Source organism: Chanos chanos, chromosome 1 (assembly GCF_902362185.1).
Source record: "Chanos chanos chromosome 1, fChaCha1.1, whole genome shotgun sequence".
NCBI lineage: Eukaryota > Metazoa > Chordata > Actinopteri > Gonorynchiformes > Chanidae > Chanos > Chanos chanos.
Genome location: NC_044495.1, coordinates 16,867,818 through 16,887,357, shown reverse-complemented (window position 1 = coordinate 16,887,357; position 19,540 = coordinate 16,867,818). Strand labels below are relative to the sequence as shown.

The following is a 19,540-nucleotide window of genomic DNA, read 5'->3' as shown; positions in this document are numbered from 1 at the left end:
AAAGAGAAGATCTGAGAATCTGACCAGTTTAACAAGAATTTAATCTCATGTTATACATCATAATTACATGAACTAATTCACAATTTAAAACAACAGCAACAACAACAATAAAAATACTATACACACACACACACCATCATATCACAAGCCGATGAAAATGCCTATGGGTATTGTCAAGATGTATTTAGGATAGTTTTGGCTAAAGAGCAACAAATCTGTTCTGTGTCTGCTGTCACTCCACAGAAACATGTTACATTATTCACATTCTTGTTTGGTAAACCCAAACCAGTGAACAAAAATCTGAAATAAAAACAATCCTAGAGTAAGAACTATGTAGCTACGATTGTATCTCGCCCCTAAGCTTTGGTGGATAACAAAATTACTGTTCTCAATTTAATTTACAGCTCATTAAGGCCAAGGTCATAAAGTGAGGGTTTCAGCTGGGAATAGTTTCACTTACGTTACTACAATTCAGCAGTAATGAACTGCTCATATAGAAAAACATTCACTATGTCAGGACATTGTTTTATCCACAGATCTTTATTCTACGACTAAATAACCGTAATAGAAACTCAACAATCCCAGCGTAGCTCAAAAAATCAGTTATCAGCTCCTAAACCAGTTTGTCATTATTCATTTTCAGACAGCCTTGTAACTGACAGGACACTTGTGCAGCTGAACACCAGTTAATGAGGTTCTGTTCTGCTCCTGTGCCAACTTCCCAGCTCACAGTGGGGCAGCATTGCCCCAGTGCTGAGGCTACAGCAAGTGTATCAGAAGACTGAGCACAACTCATCACAGCTGTGCAGTTTCTGGTGCCTGGATGTGTGTCAATAGAAGGTAATCTCTCATAGAGGAGGGTTAGCCTTAGTGGAGTAGGGGGAGTGGTGGTATTGGCTAGGGCTGTGGTGGTGGATGGGTGCACATGTTTGGAGGAGATGAGGGGACAGGACAGCTCCCCCCATGATGAGGAGGCAGCCCTGGGAGTTTTCAGAGTCTCTAGCTCTTCCGTAGGCGGAGGTCAGCACTGGTCACCAGGGAAGAAAGAGAGGTACTATCTGATATCTCCTCTCGTTTCAGCACCATAAACGCCTCACGACTAATTCCCAACAACTCCCTCAAGCCGCTGTTCTCCAGCTACACATAAACACAAACATATAGACATGTCAGAGGTTAGCTCTGATTTTGGTAAAAGCTGTGATATATTTGCCTATGATGTCTTCACCTGTTTAACCATGTTTTTTATATATATATATATATATATATATATATATATATATATATATAAAATCAGCAGATACTAAAAAACTGCTGATTTTGTCATCTTAATGTCAGTATGTTACATTTTTGTTTTGTAAAAGGGAAGTTGTACTTAGTGTAATTCCTCACCTCCAGTTGTTTAATGCGCTCCTCATCCTCACACACTCGGCCCTCGTCAACTTCGATGGCTTTACGCATCACGGTGGCCATTTCATTAATCTTGTCTAAGTGAGCCTGCATCTCCTGCAGAGAGACCACATCAACAAAACATGTCATACCCTCTCTCTATTTTTGATCATTCAGGTACTTTATGCTGCTAAATTGTAAGGACAGTGTTATCTTTATTGTTGTGCTGATATTATGCTGTGTGTCTATTGGTACCTCACATCGCTATATTGTTTCCACAGCTGTGTATGTGAACATGTGTTTTACACACACTGATCTGGCATTCCCTAAGCTGTGTGTGTGTATGTGTGTGTGTGCACATGTGTACAAAACCCACATTTGAGTGCTGCTCTCTAAGCTTTGTGACAATGGCTGGATCATCTCTTTTGCTGGCCATGAGCAGTCTAAACACCTGCTCTCTGTATTTGCTCATAATCAGCTCCAGAGCAGATTGATGCTCCTCAAGTGATGCCCTCAACTCTGCAGAAACAGAGAGAGAGAGATTACTCAGTTCGACCCTGAAGCTACATGTATATGGAAATTACATTAATATAAAAAAAACCCTCTTATGCACACACCTTTATTTTCCTGTTGCAATTCTCGTATTTGTCTGTTTTCCTGTTGTATTCCCATGACCAGAGTAGACCGTGGTCTGTGTCTCGCAACCTGATTCAGAGCCTCTATCTCCTCCTGATACTGTGAGACACAGAAAAGTGTTCGTCATGATTCATTTTAATGCAGTATTCAACATTATTTAACATGAAGGGGATTTACTACTTTATACTATTTCATCTTAGAAAACTAGAAGAGGAGAGTTATAATGGGAGAGAGAGTGTAAAGACTGGTCAATGAAAAATTCCCGCATACCTGTTTCATAGCTTCAACACGTTTGTTGAGGCAAGTTGTCTGTTCAATCAGCACCTCTGCCGCATTGTCGTGATCGCGGAGTCGCTCAACTAACGATTTGGCATCTGCTAAAACTCTCTCTAGCGTGCAAGCCATTTCTGAAACATATCAAAGCTGTAAGAAAGAGCAGCAATTTCTGTTTTGACCTCAGATGATTACAGACAATTAATCCGGAGACCCTCTGTCATTTATTATACAAAAAGACAAACGAGAAATGAAGTAGAAAGTGAGTCCAAATATGTGAGATAATTTCCTGTAACACCGGTCACAAAGGTATGAATGTAGCCTTAGGGACAGAGCCAAACATAGATACTCGCCGAACTGTCTACCAACAAAAGGCAGCTAAGACACATAAAAAAATCGCTGAAGTGACAACCAAGTTAGGGTTCACCGTAATTTTTAAGTATAATCAGTCTGCCCCCTAGCTAACGCTGACCGTGCTAATTTAAATCTAAGAAAGTTGATGCGGACTGGAAACGGTATAATTAAGCTACCTGCGTAGTAATCCAACGTCTAAGGTAGCAAAGGACTACATATCTATTATGTCAGTGTCCAAGGCAGTGAACATCTATTTGCTTATCAGGCTAACTTCAGCAAGTACCCTCAACTGTTAACGTTAGTATAAGCTAACTTAACTTGTGTGTCGCTTTAGCTGACAAATTACTTGATAGTACTCTTTATCTTAAGCAATAGTGAAAAAGGGCTTATTATTGCTTGACGTCAATTGTTAACAAATAAACTCAAAATAGACTCAAAACGTCAGTTGGTGGGTAAGAAATGTAGGCGAAGTAGCTTAGCTAACTTAACAAGACATAGATTTAGCTAGCTGGAATAGTTAGACGCACGATGCTCTTTTTTGGTGGATTTTAAGCCAAAGACGACATGTAGTTACTCTTTGTGAAATGAGAGAGTAAAACTTCAACTTCTTACCTTGAATCTAAGACAACTGGTAAAATAACTCATCAAGTTTGAGAGTTTGGAGCCAGCAGACAATTCCTGTTGTTGCAGCAGATATGTCAAATTTCAGCTGGCGGAGCATTATGGGAAATGTATTTCCTCACTCTTCCTCAGCGTGCTGCTGCATTCCTCGTAAAGTTCACAGGGGGAGCTATGAAGAGATATTCCGAATGACCGCTCTTTGGCCAGTGTATACACTGAGTTTCTAAGCAATTGGTCCGTTCTATCTGCTCCTTCTAAATTATCTTGGAAAAATCGTTAGACTGACAAATGCTACCTTTTACGTTCGAGCAGTAGATAAGGATAAGTTGGCAGGCGCTTTAGTAGAGTCTAACCAGTTATTTCTTCCCACTGACAGATGCAGTAATTGGTCATATGAGAATTTCTAAATGTTATCTGCATTCAAGTAATGGTAAATATCACAGTTATTTAGCCTTAGTGGTCATAGTAGTAATTCTACCATAATAATCTGTCATGGCCACACCTCCTTTTTATTCATTAATTCATTCATTCTTAATGAACTGCGTTTTCTGGGCAGAAGCATGTATGGTACTGGTATGAAACCAAAATTCCAGTGTGGCCTCGTAAAATAATCAGATTATGAAGCAATCTCCATAGCCAATTATAACTCATCACATCTCTGAAGGGACAGGGGTCTTGACAATCAGCTGTTATTACTGTTTAGCTGTACTTTTCTTGGAGGGGGATGGGGTTCCTTGTTTTTAAAACCCTCTTAAGGTCTTCCGTGCACTTCAATGGGAGTCTGTTCTTTGCCAAGTCTTATTCATAAGGGGTTTATCCCAGAGTATTTTGTGAAGATACTTTTGCAGCAGCTTGTTCATAAGAAGTTCTGGGATATTCATTGCCCATGTTATGACCTGCTGTGCATAATGTTATATTATCATTTTCAGATATGTCGCTTTTATTAATATATTCTTACAGCCACACGGAATTGCCCATTTGGATTTTTTTTTTGTAATACGTAAAACCAAACCCACCTGAACATCTATGCACACCTGCATTCTGGAGCAGATGGGTGGCAATATCCCTGTCAGCAATAAGAGGGTGCGGTTAAATTTAGTCAAAAAGCCTTTGTGTTTTCAAGCAACCTAAACCACTGATCCTCAAGACAAAAGAATTTCACTGAGAGGTGTTTTAGGTTTTCTCTTAGGACAGTTATTCGAGCGTGTTATTTTGTTTGAACGATACACTGTTATATACAAAACCCTTATAAACAAAGTTCGTCCAGTTCATGAGTTTCAAGAATATCGGTGGGGCAATTCCCATCTAACCCGCTTTACAGCTTAAGGCAACATTTGGCAGTGGAATTTGGATTGTGTTTCGCTGGCGTTTTTCAACAATCAGGAGAAATGCGAAGCCATTAAAATATACCGGCTCAGTTAAGGTAAACTGTAATATAACACAGGTGTAACACCTAAGTAATTTTATACCTTCTCATGTGCAACTTTTTTCCCGCCCCACTCCATTGAGTGTTCCAGGCAGCGCTGTGATTGGCTGTTTCGAATAGCAGTTCCCATTCAACTGAACATTCCATGAAGCTGATGAATAACAACTTTGGAAAAATGCTACCTAGTTTAACAACTATGCCGAATACGGTTACAGCTTGAGATATTATTCTGGGACATAACCGTTTTAAGGTAGACTTGAACACTGTTAACGAAGACATTTTACGTTGGTAAGTTCATTCATGTTTTAGCGAGTTTTCATCCGGCTTGACCCTCTTTAGGCTGCAGCAAATTCCTGATCTGATATTACACACTTCTGATAATACATCCTCCTCTCTGTTGTCGCTTTTGACATAGCCAATAGCCTAAACTATGTGTTCGAACTGCTACCTGAAGCAGGTTAAAGGGGATTCTTAATCGCAGGCAAAGATTACAATTTTGTTAACGTGTCTCTAAAATAGTCGAGTAGCGTCTTTCCGAGGAGTATGTTATAAACCACGCGACGGAAGAACTCCCTAGCCTCAGCCTCAGCGTTCACGTAGGCAGAAGTTCACCCAGAGTCTTTCTCATGTGAAGCGACCACATTGGATAAATCATTGCTGTATGGCTTGAAATGTTTGCAACTGTACTGTTTGGTAATACACGAAACATCTGATTTGAAACAGATATACTATAAGAATATCAATACGCATCATCCTGAAGAGGACGATACTAGGGTTTTTAATCTCGCAAACTTTAATAGGCAACGGGTATGAACTGCTGGATATGCGTTTGAGTAAACGAGTGGATTACAAATAAACTCCATGTCATTAGGTACGTGACTATGAGTCAGTTAAGTTGTTGTCAAATCCCACAACGCAATATTGGTAGTTTTCAATAGCCTTTTCTATTATGAGTCCCAGCAAGTTTATTGATTGGGTTTCAGAGACTTCATTTACAGACCGAATTAAGTCAGTAAGATGCGAACCACTGAAATAACTTTTTTGATTGTCGGAGAAATACACATGTGGCTTTTTTTCAGAATCTCAAGGTCTTGTAGTTCTCATTTCCTTTGACAACAGAAGGACTCCAGGTGTTTCCTCCTAATGTGTACCATCACCCGTCAGACCTGGATTGTACCATGAATGTTTTAGAGCATTTCCTTTAACTTCTTGAAAGCTATGTGACGAGCCCAGTGCGATTAAATGCAGACTTGTTTTACCACCACATTTATCTTCTTACTCTTTTATGAAAAAGTCCCACTGTCATTTTGACTCTTATGCCCGCAGAACTATGATAATGACAATATCTGGATATGGCATATTTTGTAGGCAATGTTTAGCTAAAGTTTAACCCACATATCTAACATGTTCCCCACAAATGCCCCCAGAATGCCATACCAGCCGTAGAACCATCTGGCAAATATTTGGATTTGGATAGCAGTGTTGAACAGGAAGGGCAGGAAGAAAAGAGGGGGCAAAACCCAGAGACTGGAAGGTTTAGCGGGTTAACAGCGATCATAGTGGCATATGGGGAGTGGGGTCTTTACTGGACACAATAGTAATCATTGAATCTGGGATTACTACCCCTTTAGTAAAGACACCAGCTGAGCCATGAGGGAAAATTGGAGTAAGAGTCACTTTGCATCTGATGCCGAGTGATGGTTGCCATGTTTGCAGATAATTGTTTCATGCTTGTGGTTTTGGCAGCGTCTCCAAGACATTGGTTTCTGTTGACATTGTGCAATCAAGCACACACTGTTTTGTGTTGTACTATTCTAATCCTTGGATTTCGTTGTCTTTCAGCAGGTGAAGTCTTTAGATTTACATGCCGCTGATGTAATTCATCTTCCTTCTTCCTAGACGCTCTAGAGGATCTGACATTACTGCTCCTCGTTTTCCTATCAGCTCCAAATGTACTGATAAGAACCCACACAACCCTGCCTTCTTTCCTTTTTTTTTTTTTTAGATATGTTTTCAAAGTCAGCTCAGAAATTAAGAAGCTAGTTGCTTGCCAGATATATCTCCTGGGTCCTATGGGTATCAAAGTTCATTGTTTTTTTTTTTAAGTTTTTGTTGGACGGGTTGATGTTATACAGCTATTCCAGCTTCCAGGAGTCTGCATTTCACATTTAGTTTTACATTTGGTCTACATGTGGTCATGTTCCACGGTGTTTTAAACGCTTTGTACTAAGTCACGACCACCCCTCTCTGATCCACCTCATTTGTCGGGGGGGAAAGGTTTCTCGCCACACACTTATAGAATCTTCTAGGATATAGACTAACCCCCTTTTTCAGGATTAGCATGGGCTGTCGTTCTATCTGGATGAAGCCTCAAAGCTTAGTGCTTTGTGTGTCTGACCCAGCAGAACCTGTAATACCTGAACCTGCCCATGTCTGTCCTTGGGCTGTTCTGTTGCTCAGAGAGAAGGAGAAAACAAAGAACTGTGGATCACTGTCCAGCAGAGCATAGGTAGTACCCAAAGCTCATTGTTCCCATTTTAATAAGTTTCTGAGCTACTTATTTAGGGTAAATATTGGGCAAACAAGACTGGTGTGAAGAATAACAGGCCTTGTCAGACTTCAGCAAAGGACAGCAGATTACATAATGTGTTTTATATGGTGTCTAATTATAGCCTCTATTGTCTGCTGGTTTAACTTTCAAGAAAACCAGCTTTACTGATCATTTGTCATCTTATAAGATGTCGTGTAATCAAAGAATTGTCTGTGTCTGAGCTCTGTGATTACTCTGGAGAAAATGCAGTAACATAATTGACAGGGTGGGCTAAACACATCTCGCGCTCTCTCTCTTGCTTTCTCCTGCTCTCTCTCTCTCCTTCTCTTACTCATTCGAGGGGTTTTCCTGAAGGAAGTGCGTAGGTGTGTTGAATTACCTTATTGTGTGGTCACATGCTCTCGGAGGCTGCTAATCCACCATGTGTTTACCCTGCTCAGTGTGCACCGCTGACGAGAGCACCTTGGTGACAGGCCAATTAAGATCACATACAAACACACACACACACACAGCTTGTCATTAATAAAGGAACCTCTCGAAATGGGGACGGCTTTACCCTCAGGGGATTGTGTGGGGGGGTGGGGTGTCAATTGATGGACCTTTTTGGGGACCCATGTGCTGGCCACCGGTGCACGCACGCACACACGTGACACAAGCCAGCTCAGCTGTGTGTGTCTGGAAAGCAGCCCATTTGGGAAGAGTGTGTGTGATAGTGGTGAATCCTCTTAGGTGATTAAGGCTGCAGGGAGATGACCTGCATGTGAAACGTGTGTCCCCCCCACTCCATGTTTATTCTCCAGGCTACCCTCTCTCTCCCTCTGTGGCATCTCCGTTTTAATTAAAACCACAAATCTACCATCAGTCAAGGCAGACCTTCATTATTCTGGGATTATCACATTAAAGCCCATTGTGCTCAAATGACCAAATGCCAGGCTGGTCTGTGCATTAAAAAATCACGGAAGTCAATAAACTGACTGGAGTCACACAGCTCTAACCTTAATTACACCAAAATTTGTGTTAGTGGTCATTGTTCCCTGTGACAACTTGATCTCTGTAGTTGGTATAGATGATATTTAGTTAGCTGTATTAATGTTTATTGCAGTGTGCCTCTCTTATAACGGTGTAGTATGAAGTGGTTTATTTAGAGGCAGAGATTTTCAGCCCCGAGCTTCACAGTGAGTACAACCCACATCAGATAACTGCTTATGTCTGTGTGATTAAAACTATGAACTGTGACAAAGGGGGAGAAATTTTACCCCCTCTTCAACACGTCTCAGACAGTCCCAGCTACACTCTTTATCATCGTCTTTGCATGTTTTATCCCAGTACAATCAGATGGCCTTTCAGCTCTGCCCACATGCTGGCGGATGGAGATGGTGTGTGTGTGTGTGTGTGCGCGCACAAGTCGCTGACCGTTGGGGAATGTGAAGGGCAGTGCCCATGTCACAGTGTCATGTCCTGCCCTTTTACAGCATAATGCCCAGTACAGAACCGACACCCACAGCGTCAAATAGTTTCTCTCCTATTTCTCAATTCCTCCTATAGACAGTTAGTGGAAGGGCTTATCAAACACTGGCCCCAGATGCACATCACAGCTCCCTTCTTTATGAGCTATTGTTCTTCACACACTGCTCTACACTCAATTAAACTGCCCCTCTCCCTCCCTCCCCCCAACCCTCTAGTTCAGTCCCTCTCTTGCTTTTTTCACTGGCTTTTTTTTTTTTTCATCTGTCTCCGTCTGTGACATTTATTGCTATGCAGATGTATAGAAAAAAAGTTATGCTTTTGTGTTTCCTCTGTTTATATGAAACTCTCTTTTGGCTGATTTATTTTGTCAGGGGGAAACTCTTGATGCCTGGGGATTCGGAAACCCCCACACCCCCTTCAAGTGAGACTCTGTGTGTGTGTGTTCGTTATTGTGTGAACAATAGAGGCATTGTGAGCGCTTGGTCAGGACAGGATGGGGGTTAAGAATTGAGCTGCTTCATTAGACAGGCTTCCCCCCCTTTCTCTCTCTCTCTCTCTCTCTCTCTCTCTCTCTCGCTCTCTCGCTCTGTCTCCCTCCCTCTCCGTACACACACAGGGCTGGGGCTGTTCAGTTGTCAGTAGCACTGCTTTTCTTGCATGCCTGTGATCTCTGGGGCAGAGCAGAGAGAGATCTGTGTGCCATACTGGAGTGTTTTCTTTGTCAGGCTGAAACCTGAATGTGACACTTGGGTTTTGTCTTTCTGTTCAGGTGAGTCTGCTGTTATCATTTCTCTCTGGCTTACTGTAGCAAAGGATAATTGCAGAGTATGATATGCACTGACTTAATGGAGGCATTTTCTGCTCAATTTAAGAACTGTAATGTTTTTATGTAAAGTAATTAGCTGCGGTGCTGTATTGTTTAGTGCGGTACTGCTGATTGACATGGCTGTGCTGAGAAGGTGAGTGTGACCACTGCTTTGATGAGTGACAGTGTCAGAACTATGCTGATGGAGCGTGTTGGAAATGGACTCATAGACTTGTGCTGGAGTCAGTGCATTGGCGAGAGTTTTATGACTGGGTGTGTGTGTGTTCTGGGCTGTGTGTGTGCTGAGTGACTTAAAACGGTGTTGGAGGTGGTTTGCTTTGTTTCCTCAGCTGGGTTCATGTTGACAAGATTCCCTGAACTCTCTTCAGCACTGCACACTGAGGAAGGCACAGCTTGCTTTGTTTTCTTTCTCATACTCTCACATACACACACACACACACACACACACACACACACACACACACACACACACTCACAGAGTGTGAGGAGCTGAGCAGCAGGGTAATCCTCCACATCCTGTTAGGAGCAGTGACAGTGAACTTTTCTCCATGAGGAAATTGGAGAAGACTGTTTACACACACTCGTCTGAGAGCTGAATCATCAACAACGCTCAGGACAACACCACATGTTTCCAGTTTTTGGATAACCTCAGTTTTTTTATTTTAAGGAACTGCTTGACTCATTGTTTCCCAACTAGAAACAGACCTCCAAGTCTTTTCCAAGCATCTCACAAACAAAGTCTTGTAGAAAACTTTTTTTTCCCCTTTAGTTATTGTAATTTCTTGAAACTGTTAGTTGTACAGAAACACCAAGATTCTCCCCATATAAGCTTATATTTCAATCCAACCATGCTGTAAACACAGAAGTAAAAATATCTCCATGGGGAACTACACAGCAGACCGGAGAAACTGTGTACAGTGGTCCTGCCAGCCAGCCACACCTACAGCCGTACCTACAGCAGCGTGAGCAGTCTCTCTTGACAGTCAATACTGCTGAAGAATGGGACTGGAATAGATCTGTAGCGTAAGGTAGCGCTGACATGCAGTAGGAAACACACACACACACAGTGTTCACATTTGTGCTAAGCCTTTCTCTCCTGTCTGTCTCTCTCCCACAGAATGAGGAGGTGAGTGAGTGAGTGCTGAACTCAGTGATGGCAGTGCAGGCTGGAGTACAGGTGAGGAAAAACACAGTCACATTTTCACACAGCCTTTTTAAGAACCATAATATTCAAAGACCAGGACACCTGAACGTGTTTAGTAATATTTTAAATGCTGTTTCTAGACTAAAACCTCCTTTGTCATCTTCAGTGTATCTCCATGTATGTCTTTTAGGTGATGCAATTTTTCAACTTTGACATCGTTTATGGACTCCTGTGAATAATGAATGCTGAAACAAATTTAAACAACATTTGTTAAAAAATGTAACAGACCTCATTTGTGTTTGTTTGGCAGTGCTGTTGAATGTAGGCTTTGTTTTATTGTTATTCCTTTTATTTGGTGTTTATGATCCAAACCTGATGGATTCCCTTAGGCTGTTTACAATGGTTATTTAAAGCTTACATGACATAATCAACCTTTACATCATATGTGCAACACATCACACATACAATTCTTCTGTCTGTTATGTAATGACAACCTCAAGTTATTGGGCATCATTGCATCAGCCATGTGTGTGCATGCGTGCGTATGTAATCAAACAACTCGTGATTTCTTTTTCCCTCACTTTGTGTCAGATTTGTACTAATATGTTTGCTTTGGTTAAACCAGAACTCTCACTGAAGATTAAATGACCCAAATATTGCGACTGAGTTTTGAGGAAGGGATGGTTTTCTTACAATCACTCAATTTCAGAAATTTTCTTGATGTCTTAATATTAGCTGTAACCACAGCAATCAACAGATCTATTCCTGTTTCAGCTGATCACAGAACAGATCAGGTTGTGCATTTTACGGTGGGGGTAAAAGCAAAGTGTGACAGTGAAGATGACTGGTGTTCCCACGCTTTGTTGAACTGTGAAAATATCAGACACAGTTGAAGGAACAGCAACGCCAGTATGTCAGATTCTTTTCTTATTCGAGTAAGTTAAGCACAGAATTAGGACAGGCTATGACTCAGTGAGCAGAGGTTAAAGTTCAGTTTCGACTGAAACTTTGGACGTGATCGGATGTCCAGGTAATGGTAGTTTTCTCACTAATCTGTCACGGTATGGTAATCTCAGATCTCTTATGTAAGATTGGCCTGCCCCCCTCTGATGCACGAGCAAACTCCCGTTCCACACCTTCCCTTTTCTACTCTAATTAATGGGCCTCTCTGTTGAGGGCAGAGATGTACATATGTGTTGTGTTCGCCTGGAGGATGGCAGCTGTGTGTGTGTGTGTGTGTGATGGGTGAGAATTAGAAGAGTTGCATATGTGGAGGTCACGTGCATAAACGAGGGGAAAAGTCACATGTTCTTCCTGAGAACGACCTGCTCCGATGACGCGTCACGCATGACGGCCAGACGGGACAGTTTGGCCTTATTAAAACCCAGTTTGTGCAGCTTTCCTTTGCCTTTCTGAATAGTTTCTGGATGATGTGTTTGAGCGATGGAAACAGCAGTTAGGAGGGTGTTTGGTTCAGAGGACAGATGTTCCAGAGCCTTGGGGCCCATTCGCTTAGCCAAATGCATGACTACAGTATCACATAGGAGTCACAGTTATTGTGATAATAGTAATGTAAAGGTCTACAGAAAGCTGTCCACTACAATTTCACTGTCTTATTTCATATTCTATTACTTTTCATTGTTTTTTTTTTTCTCCCAGATCTAGACTTGTACTACTGGGGCTCTTAGTTGGTTAAAGCTTCTCACTTCACTGTCTCGATGCAGATCAAGTCATAGTAGGCGTTGTCTCTCTTAATTACTGTTCTTTGAAAGATATCGGCTGGTTTCATATTTTGGGCGTGTAGAAAAATGCTGCTGCAGCAGGGTTTTTTTTTTCAGAGAAAGAGGCTGAACACAGCCCTGTCTTGGTTTTATCCCATGGTTAAGCTGTCATCCTGCCCTGAGAAAGAGGGAGAGAAACATTTGGGGGTTGTTGTATGTCACCTGATATCTCTGATGATGGGAGAGAAAAAAAACCCTCTTCCTCTAGCTCAGGGGGTCAGCAGCAGGGGTCGTGGAACCTCTCATAGCACAGGGGGCCAGTTCCCCATTAGGGCAATGTTGAGTTTGGAGAGATGGGGGTGGGAATCCCACACATCTCAGTTACTGTCTTACTCTCTGCCTGCTTTAAACTGCTACCAAAGACAAGGACTTCACCCTCTCTTTGCCCTTTTCTTGTCTCTAATACATGTTAATGTAAGTTTGAAATATTTATTTTATCATGGTGTGTAAGTCCTCCATTTTAACTCATAGCTGCCGATAAGAGAGCAGCTCTGTTAGCGTCTGTGAGAGAGGGGTGTGTGTGTGTGTGTGTGTGTGTGTGTAATGAGAGGTTTGCTCTAGGCTCTCTGGCTGTGAGAAACTCTACGGTCAGTGGAGCTCCGCATGCCTTTGTGTGCATGAGATATGAGGACATGTTTATCAGTGAAGCCAGTGGGTGCTTTTTAATCGACTACTACAGACTGAGGAACCTTTTAATTCTGCATGTGTTATGTTAGTTCACTAATGCTCCATCTGAGAGAGAGCGTCTCTCTGTCTGTGGTGTTTAACTCTCAGTCTGCACACTGCCCCAGCATGATGTGGGTTTTTTTTCTCTCTCTCTTTCTCTCTCTCTCTTTCTCTCTGTATCAACTGCTGAACCCAAATCAGCAGTGACAGTGTGGCAGGCGGGGTTATCCCACGCCCATTTGCTCCAGTGCCGAGACTCCTACAGAATGTGATTTTTAAAAAAAAAAAGTGCACCCTAAAACTGTCCACCCGTGGAACACAGATCAGGGGCCGGTGCTGTCACAGCCCTCCTCATTAAACCGAGCAGAGGGGCGGTTTCAAATTATGTTTCATCTGTGATCTTCTGCAGAATGCTGGTTTCTTTCTTGTATGGTGCATATATATTGATTAGATATAGACTGAAAAGATTAGAATCAGTTCACAAGCTAGTGTCTGATTTATTTATATACTTTTTTTTTTTAAAGATACATTAGAGGTAGGGCCTTTTGGGATTCCCTTTGGGGATTTGTGTTCAATCATTTTTCTCATTTAAGATGATTCTTTGTGTTATATCAACTTGTTTTCATAAACTCTCTAAATGTTGTGGTATATTAATTTTCAACTTTCGACAACATGCACTGCTCTTGTGGTCTTTCATGTTTTATTGTTTGGTCTGGTAGAATCGAACACAGAGATTTGCTACCTGGACTTAAGCTGCTCCCCAATAACCACAGCAAGAATAGCAAATCTCCTAATGAGAACATAAGACCCTTAAATATTCAGTTTCCCAATGACATATTTGAAGTGTTACATGGTGCTAAAACTTAACTGAAATTATGCCACCGTCTTGTAAATACATTTATGGTTCTGCATACAAGTGTTTTTGAACATTTTTGTGTTTTTCTTTTGTCTATCTCTGTGGTGTGTGTGTTTCCAGGCCTGGTTTAGAGAGAAGTTTGACTCTCCAGTTCAGAGCCCTCGTAGTCCTCTGACCCCACGTCATGGCCCCAGTTTGGCTGATGTTTTCCAGTACGACCAGTGGCTGGCCGTCCGACATGAGGCCACTCTATTGCCCATGCAGGAGGATCTGGCAATCTGGCTTAGTGGCATGCTGGGTAAGCGAATCCAGCAAACCCGCAGACCAGTCGCTGACACAGATATACACTAACTTGTTAACAAACTGAAATTCCTATACAAGAGATGTAATATATCAAAATAAAATTCCTCAGACATTTTAGTAATCATAGTGCACATAGTCCAATTCCTGCTGCTCATGTTTTTTTCTAAACACCATCTATACAGTAATTAGTATGTAAGTTGTAGTGCAATTTGATTTACGTGCCCCTGTACATTTGTGTATACTTCTATACGCATGTTCTTTTTTTGGTGTGGTGATTTGGAACTCATGGCTAAAGCCTGCTAGTCAAAATGTCTAATGTGCCGTCCTCCTCACAGTTAGCTTACTTTTCAGTTAATTCTTGTTTTTCACCTGCTGACTAATGCATGCTTTCATTCTCTCACGCAACAATGAGCAACACATTTGATCTCTAAGGCTGCCAGTAAGTGCCTGTGGAGGAGGTGTAATCAGCCTGATCTGTGTGTTGTGATTGTTGTGGTAGGTAAGGTGAGAGGTGCTCTTTGACCAGAGAGGGAAGAATAATGTGGGGAGTTGCCACACCTGAACTCTAAAATGGCCAACAGATCAACAAGCACTCTAAATACAGACTTGTTTTAAAAAGAAAATCTCCGTGGAAACTTTGTCCGAATGGAAACTGTGCAGACAATCTCAGAACAGTGTTGACAAAGTTGATCTGATTCTGCTGTGCAATAATCCGTGTCAAGACCTCCTTCACAACTTTTACACAACAATATTGTTCTGCCTCTGTGTCTGTATCTGTGTCTGTGTCTCTGTCAGGAGAGGAAGTGCAGGTGGAACACTTCATGGAGGAGCTGAATAACGGCGTGAAGTTGTGTCGGCTGGTCGGAGTTCTGCAGAGTAAAATCCTTGAAAGCTGCCACTCAAACAAGGGGCAGGTGAGGAAAAGAGCAGAGAATGGAAGATGAAAAAGAAAAAGCTTTGTTTATTGATGTTTCTCTGTCTCTGCTCTGTTTTTTTTTTTTTTTTAATTTCTATTTTTTTGGATGCAGTTTCCAATGAAAAAGGTGGTTTTTAAGAGAGACGCCTCTCCTGGCTCTTTTTTTGCCCGTGACAACACAGCGAACTTCCTGGCCTGGTGCCGGCACATTGGTGTGGATGAGGCCTACATGTTTGAGTCTGAGGGTTTGGGTAAGTCAACATCTGCATGTGGTTGACCAGGTTCCCCTTGAGTGACGTGCTTTTGTGCAGATTTTACACTGCTGGTATTGGGATGTATTTCACAATCATATACAGACTCGTAGCTGGATTATACATATTGGAAACACCCATCATGGCAGCTCAGTGACACTTTTACATCAATTTCATAACAACGTGGACTCACTAGTGAACTTAAAAGCTGCTTTGCTTTTAATCTTTGCTTCAGAGCTGCTGGTCTAAGTCTGTTCTTACTGGTTTTGGGTGACCTGATCAGCTAAGGCCTTGATCTTATCATTATGCCAACCAACCCTTGTGACATCTCTGACATAAGAGCTGCCCTCAGCACTGCCAGAAGAAATGCACTTATTTAACAGAAGGAAGCCTTTTGATCGCTATACATTTCAATGCACAGGCATCTTTTGGTGCGCTGGAGTAGGAGCATACATCAGTGTTTGGGCCTTCCTAAGTTTAATAAGCATATGTATCGTCTGAATTTCAGTTACACACAGCATCTCTGTCACTTGACATTGTGTTGCATTAGAACTGAATGCTATCCGTTCTAGTACTCGCTAAGAGAAACTGCTTTTTTCCCTACTTTTTCTCCCCCACAGTTCTGCACAAAGATCCTCGTCAAGTGTGTCTGTGCCTGCTGGAGATTGGAAGGATCATGTCAAAGTAAGACATGTTTCTGCTCTCTCTAAAATTCACACCTTTAATGGGCTCTGAAATCTGTGTTTTTCTGCTGGAGCTGAAAAATACTTTTGGCCTGAGCAGTCACATGCACTAGATTGCATAGTTGAAGAGAAGCTACTGTTCTCATTATTTACACTGGAAATACAGTCCTTTTTCTCTGGAGTCAGTTCAACATATATGGGCAAAGGAATTCTGTTAATAACTTTGGGTCACATTACTGTGAAAGCCGTGGTATATAGACTGTGTAGTATTTCTTAGGATTGTTCGTGTGGGAGGGATGTGAGTGATTTAGGCTATCATATTGGTTTAGTTTTGCTGTGGTATTTCAGTATTTGGGTCAGGAGATATAGTTTGTGTTATACTTTTTGTGTTGACCAACCGCTAAAAGCTCACATTGTCGTCAACATGGAAACAACCCTCGACTTCATCAATACCTCTGTTCTACTCTACTGAGCAAGAGTGGGTTGGAATCTGGAGAATGCGCTCAGTGAACAGTTGTATCGTTTGTTTATTGTTTGTTGTTTACTGTGCTGTGTAGGTATGGTGTAGAACCACCAGTGTTGGTAAAGATGGAGAAGGAGATTGAATTGGAGGAGACGATGCTGCTGGCAGGAGATCCTGAACCAGAGCCTGCGGTGAAAACTTTCACCGTGTGTTGCCAGCATGGGGGCCTTTATCACAGTGTGAGTGTCTTTTTTTGAAGTTATTATGACACACACAAGCACCTCATACCACACACACCTCAAACGTACAATAAGAGAGGTGACCTTACCATTCTTCTTCCAAAAGGTGACAAAAAGGGGGTACTCTACTTTTAGAAGCATATAGAACTTTGATGAAACTTCAGCAATTGAGTCCAAAAAGATCTCAAAACAGGGGTAACTGAGTTTCCAGGAATCACCAGTTGGGTGCTTTGTGTTTGCGGGGTTTAGAGTTTGTGTGTGTGTGTGTGTGTGTGTGTTGATTTGAATGAACAGTGAGGCTTGTGTGAAGGCTGATTCCACAGTACGTCCTGCTTTGGTCCTGTGTTTGGCCATGATTAGACTGCAGGCCAGAGATACAGCGTCACAAAGTCTGTATTAACCTTGGTTGACCCTTCGGACTAGCAAAAACAACTGGACAACATCTAAACCTAAACCACCTGAACCATGCCTGGTTGTGAGGGAGCTTACTCATGCTCTTGCCAGCCTGTGCTCTTGTATGCTCTTACACACACACTCAACTCAATCACATGCACGTACATACACTCACTTTTACTTCTCTTGCGTACACACTTACCTCACTTACTCACTCACTCACTCGTGTTCATTCATTCACACAGAATCCCTTTTCCCTTTCTCTCTCATACATGCAGGACAGCGACCCAGGGGATGATCCTCCCTGTAACTGCTCTCAGCGCTTCTCTATAGAATATCTATCCGAGGGACGCTACCGACTAGGAGACAAGATCCTCTTTATCAGGGTGAGCATTTGTTTGTAAATAAACATTGGCTTTATGAACACTAAAATGAAGTTCAGCAAGGGAAATGGCTCCACCACAGCCATCAAATCAGATCAGAGATCACAGAGTTCATTCAGCGTTTACTAACAAAAATGAACTATACAAAATCAACATACAATGAGAGAAGTGATTTCTGTGCTCCGCTGAGGTTATTTTCTATAGTTCAGAGAATAATGCTCTTATCATTCCCACAGTCAGAACTAGATTTCAATGTTTGTTAGTCAGGTGGGAAATGCATGCACACATTGTCTTAATGATCTTCAGAATTCATGATTCACAACCTGAGCAGTAAAGTAATCCACCACTAAACGTAGTACTGAAATTCCATGTAGGAAAGAGTCTTCACAGCTCCAATTATTGAAGTTTGCATACACGTCATCTACTCCATTGTTCAACTGAAGAGCAAACATGCAATATTAGCTACTACTGAAACATAACATTGGATTTACCCAGAAATGAGTGCTTAGGGCTTGACCCTGCCCTTGTCCAGTGAGTGACAAACCGTTGTTCTCACGCTTGGTTAAAACATTATCTTAATCTGGATAAAATGGTATATTAATCAAATGATGTCCTGAGGTTTTCCTCTAATGAATCAGGTCATGATCTTTGTCATGCATGAGCCACCGCTGATCTTCTCTCTTTCTCTTTCTCTCCCTCTCTCTCTTTCTCTCTCTCTCTCTCTCTCTCAGATGTTACATGGGAAGCATGTCATGGTTCGTGTGGGTGGGGGTTGGGACACACTGAAAGGTTTCCTGTTGAAATACGACCCAGGCCGTGTACTACAGTTCACCACTCTGGAGCAGAAGATTCTTGCCTATCAGAAAGGCTCACCAGGCCCTGGCCCCATCCTTGCTGCTCAAACAGCCCTGCCCCCCAACATGGACCCACTTGCTGCTGTCAGCCTTCTCCCATCATCCTCTACTTCATCCTCTTCCTCCTCCATATCTACTTCCAAACCTGCAACACCCGTTCTGGGCCATGCTACACCCAAAGGGTATGCCCAGTCCCCTGCATCTACCCCCTCCCTGCCCAGGAAGACAGCTGCTCCCAAAAAGACGCTGCAAATGCCCACCGCTGCTCCAGTAAAGACCACACAGCTACCATCTCCTAGCTCAAATAAGAAGAACCATCTACCCTCTTCTCAGCCACCCAGGTCTGAGGTTCCCCCCAAAAGCGCACCTGCCTCTTCCAGACTGAAGCTGCGGCCCCCGCCCTCTGGCACACCCTCTCAGCCCCGTAGCCCTGTTGGCCCAGAGCCCACCTGTAAACAGCCCAAACCCTCCAGCACGCCCACCCCATCCATCACCCAGAAAGCCCCTCAGAAAGAAGGACGGCCCCCTCCCGGCGGCCTACGTTCCCGACTTGCTCGACGGCGCAACTCATCACCTATAAACCGTTTCCATGACTGCAGGAAGACGCGTCCTGCCTCCCCTCGGCCAGCTGGTCTGGCGAGAATACCCCGTGAACCCAAGTTGACCTCATCATCGGCATCCTCCTCACGATCACAGACCCCAGTATCACGAGCCCCTAGCCCAGTTATTAAAGTCCCTCCATCCAGAGGTAAAGCCGTCTCCGCCCGGCGCCCTCTGCAGGCAAGAGTAGAGACAGTCACAGCTCCTCAGGCTGGGAGACAACACAACCCCACTGGACCTACATCGCACACTGTCCCAGCCTCACAAACTACGGAGAAACAAGCTCCTTTCTCTCCTAAAGTCCCTCAGAAGCCCTCACAGTGTCAACAGAGTCAAACAGTAAAAAAAACAGCCTGCGCTGTCAACAGCCGCACACCTGTCCCCATTAAGAGCACTGCTCTGACTAAAGCCACCAAAAATGAAGAGCCTTACTTTGAGATGAACAGCAAGAGGAGAGTGAAGTGTTAG

At 42.7% G+C, this 19,540-nt stretch overlaps 2 protein-coding genes across 2 annotated transcripts; one reads left to right on the top strand and one right to left on the bottom strand.

Moving 5' to 3' along the window:
- Window positions 1-23: 23 nt before the first annotated feature.
- Window positions 24-3,344, bottom strand: fgfr1op2 (FGFR1 oncogene partner 2). The gene is made up of 6 exons (XM_030776996.1): window positions 3,262-3,344; window positions 2,293-2,429; window positions 2,004-2,121; window positions 1,763-1,905; window positions 1,390-1,503; window positions 24-1,137 (listed from the first exon to the last, which is right to left on the bottom strand). The coding sequence occupies exons 2-6, from the start codon at window positions 2,425-2,427 to the stop codon at window positions 1,000-1,002; spliced, it is 648 nt and encodes a 215-aa protein (XP_030632856.1). The 5' UTR covers window positions 2,428-2,429; window positions 3,262-3,344; the 3' UTR covers window positions 24-999.
- Window positions 3,345-10,693: 7,349 nt separating this feature from the next.
- gas2l3 (growth arrest-specific 2 like 3) lies at window positions 10,694-19,540 on the top strand. Its single transcript, XM_030765979.1, has 8 exons — window positions 10,694-10,717; window positions 14,108-14,285; window positions 15,086-15,204; window positions 15,319-15,457; window positions 16,078-16,141; window positions 16,698-16,842; window positions 17,514-17,621; window positions 18,350-19,540. The coding sequence occupies exons 1-8, from the start codon at window positions 10,694-10,696 to the stop codon at window positions 19,538-19,540; spliced, it is 1,968 nt and encodes a 655-aa protein (XP_030621839.1).

What these genes read in the sequence shown, in the direction of transcription:
- fgfr1op2 (XM_030776996.1), bottom strand. Translation starts at nt 2,427, where the DNA reads ATGGCTTGCACGCTAGAGAGAGTTTTAGCAGATGCCAAATCGTTAGTT. An exon ending in ATTGCAACAGGAAAATAAAG is followed by an intron (nt 1,906 to 2,003) that starts GTGTGTGCATAA and finishes CTGTTTCTGCAG; the next exon opens with AGTTGAGGGCATCACTTGAG. An exon ending in TTAGAGAGCAGCACTCAAAT is followed by an intron (nt 1,504 to 1,762) that starts GTGGGTTTTGTA and finishes GTCTCTCTGCAG; the next exon opens with GAGATGCAGGCTCACTTAGA.
- gas2l3 (XM_030765979.1), top strand. Translation starts at nt 10,694, where the DNA reads ATGGCAGTGCAGGCTGGAGTACAG. An exon ending in CTGGCTTAGTGGCATGCTGG is followed by an intron (nt 14,286 to 15,085) that starts GTAAGCGAATCC and finishes TGTCTCTGTCAG; the next exon opens with GAGAGGAAGTGCAGGTGGAA. An exon ending in ATTGGAAGGATCATGTCAAA is followed by an intron (nt 16,142 to 16,697) that starts GTAAGACATGTT and finishes TGTGCTGTGTAG; the next exon opens with GTATGGTGTAGAACCACCAG.